At 42.9% G+C, this 3,232-nt stretch overlaps 1 protein-coding gene across 1 annotated transcript in view; it reads left to right on the plus strand.

The window, feature by feature from the left end:
- Positions 1-3,232, plus strand: part of WDR63 (WD repeat domain 63) — an 82,958-nt gene that overhangs the window by 75,944 nt on the left and 3,782 nt on the right. The window contains exons 19-20 of the mRNA XM_005874585.2: positions 997-1,201; positions 2,726-2,817. Of these exons, the coding sequence (XP_005874647.1) occupies positions 997-1,201; positions 2,726-2,817 (297 nt within the window). The remainder of the gene's footprint in view (positions 1-996; positions 1,202-2,725; positions 2,818-3,232) is intronic.

A 3,232-nucleotide genomic window follows, 5' to 3' on the forward strand; every position in this document is an offset into this window, starting at 1 on the left:
CCTCAACCCAACACTTTCACTTCTAGGACTGTAACACAAATCTCAAAAAAAAAATGCATGAATATATATACAAGTTTTTCATTGAAAAGATTGGAAACTACTTAAGTACCTATCCACAGAAGAACTCTACTTTATACCAATGTACTCTATATGTTCTCTCTTTTTTTTTTTTTTACAATGAACAAGTGTTAGTTTTATAGGCAAGATTATCCACAGACTATGCAGGGGCAGGAACCTGGTTATCCACAGAAACGGAAGGATCTGGGCCGAGGACAGGTCTGGAGTGGCACCTCTAAGGAGTCCATGCCTCTGAGACATCCTCCCATCCCCACAGGAAAGGCTCCTATGCATGTGTTGGAGGCCTGAGGCAGTTCGTCTGCAGGTGTAAATAGATAAGTGATCTACCTGGTGGCCAGGTGGAGCATGCCAGTGGGAAGAATGCACATCCTGATCTTCTGTCTCTATGAAAACCTCCCAAAGAAGGCAAATTGCCCCATGGTGGAGAAAAGACAAGACAACCTTAGGATGCTTTGCTGGTCTAAAATCTCTTCCCAATAGTAGTTATAAGTCATTACATGCAGCTCACAGCTAGAACTGACTTTTTACTTGCTTTTTTTGGCTACCAGAGTTGTTCCCGTGGGAAGGAGGTATAAGCCAATTTCATAATCTTTACTTATCTGATCAATCTCCAGAGAAATAGCAATGGACTTCCATAGCAGTTGGATTTATTAAAACCAACAACGGCTTGATAGGAAAGTTTGCTCTTTTCTAAAAAGCAAATAAAATAAGAAGAAAAAGGTGTTATAAAAACATGCAGGGAAGAAAAGAACTAGCATTACATAAAAATCCTACAAGTGAAAGGAATAAAACTTCCGAATAGGCAGGATTTGGCTGTTATGTGATCATAGCTATCTGACTTGCACTTAAAATCATTGTGAATATCCCTTCGATAATAACACAAGCTTTCAATGTGTCTTTTTAAAAATTTGCTTCAAGTTCGGACCCCTCCTTCAGTCATGCTGTGCTCCAAAAAGGTACACCTCAGGGCACTGGTCCCTGACGAGGCCCGGCGTCTTCTATATTGGCCGAGAAGATGGGTACATCGATATCTGGGACCTTCTGGAGAAAACCCATGAACCAGCCCAGACACAGAACATCTGTATAACGATGATCACCTGCATCAAACCCTGGACCTTTACTGGTATGTTCTTTCTGAGCAAACACGCTAAGTCATTTTGTTTATTTTGTGGAACTCAGGAAAACCTTGGCATCATCTAGGAGGCCTCCAGTGTCCTTTCTCAGGTTTTTGTTTTCTTCCCTCCCTTCCCTTTCTTCTCCCTCCGTCCCCCTTTCCTTTCCATCATGCCCCTTCTCTCTGGCACTATCTTGGATACCACCTGAGCTTCTCTCACTTGATTTCTCCATCAGCAGTTATTTCTGAGACACATTTAGTGTGCCAAGCAGAGGGCGATTTTGAACCACACAACACAAAGCATCCTTCTCATCTTCTAATAATTTATTTCCTTTGTCCTGATTTCTCTGTTGCAACCCAGTGCTACTTTCTATATAAATCCAATATATTTGCCTCTTTGAAAAGGAGTTTTCCTTTGTTTCCAAAGTTGTTGAAGGCATAGAATGGTCTTTCTATCCCTTTCTCTCTCAGAAACATACCTTGAGAAATTCATCCTTCAGAATTTCTAGGGTGTTACACAGTCTGGCTACTGCTTAGGAATATGTCACCAAAGTGTGTTTTCCTATCTTTGCTCTAAAACATAACATACCTGCAGGGATTATAAGTAGAGGATTTGGCAATGTGAACCGTTTTCTGAAAATGAGAAGAAAACAACAACAACACATGATGAGATGGAAAGTTAAAATGCTCAAACACATTTGTGTTTCACATCTATTTTAAATGCTCACAGGAAACAATTTGGTGTGCATTCTGGCTCCTGGTTCTGACTGTGCCTTTTAAATTCACCTGCATGCTGGTATCCTTTAGTCCTTACTGTGTCTTTGCAGATACTGCCCTCAGGATTTTCCCCTGGAAATCTTTCCATGTGTTTTCCCTGCTTCCTTCCCACAACTGCCCAGTGGCCTTGCCACAGAGAGAGTCAACCTCGGCAAGGAGCCACACCCTTTACACCAGTGGTTCTCAACCTTCCTAATGCGGCGACCCTTTAATACAGTTCCTCATGTTGTGGTGACCCCCAACCATAAAATTATTTTCGTTGCTACTTCATAACTGTCATTTTGCTACTGTTATGAATCATAATGTAAATATCTGATATGCAGGATGTATTTTCATTATTACAAACTGAATATAATTAAAGCATAGTGATTCATCACAAAAACAATATGTAATTATATATGTGTTTTCCGATGGTCTTAGGCGACCCCTGTGAAAGGGTCGTTCGATCCCCAAAGGGGTCCTGACCCACAGGTTGAGAACCGCTGCTTTTCACAGAGGCCAAGAAAAGGAGATCCGCAGTAGGCAGGGTGGCTGACCAAGGCTCAGGGTCTCAGCTTTCATCCCATCAACTGGAAAGCATGACATACATGTTAATATGGCCCCCAGTCACGAAGGTCTGATGCAGATGCCAAGGTTCTTGTAACTCCCGCAGGTCCTCTGGGACACCACAGAACAAGCCACGGTTCATGTGTAAACGCTAAGACAGCTTTCTGTTGGCTGACTTGTTTTCCCCCCTGTTTATTTTCAATCTTTCAGCGAAGCAGCAATTCATAGCCGTAGGCGATTACTATGGGACACTGCATATATTAGAGATCCCTTGGACGTTGAGTCACCCTTCCACCAATGAGGTCAGTAACTTTGGGCTTTGAGGATTTATGTGACGGAGTATCACTGTGGCATGTCTTAAAAGTGTGTTCAGAAATGACAGCATTTTCACGCTATAAGAGAGCAGTCAAAAACAAGGGGATGCATTTCTGCTTCATGAGTTAAGTAGTTTGAAGCTAGAAAAATAAACAAAAATGAAATGAAAGGGAGGCCAAAGTCAATAGAACCCAGGTTCAGGGGCGAATCACTTTGAGGATGCATAAGCAGAAGCTGTTGTTTTTCTGGTTGTAACCGAAGCACGGGACCCTTCTTTCAGGGACGCCCGTCCCGGAGGGAACATGTGACGTTTGTATGCCTCTTCCCACTGCCCGCCACCCCGTCCCTCCCCCAAGATGGTGTCCTGCAAGCAGCGTGTCTGAAGTGGCAATATTCTGCCCG

Source organism: Myotis brandtii, unplaced genomic scaffold (genome assembly GCF_000412655.1).
Source record: "Myotis brandtii unplaced genomic scaffold, ASM41265v1 scaffold446, whole genome shotgun sequence".
NCBI lineage: Eukaryota > Metazoa > Chordata > Mammalia > Chiroptera > Vespertilionidae > Myotis > Myotis brandtii.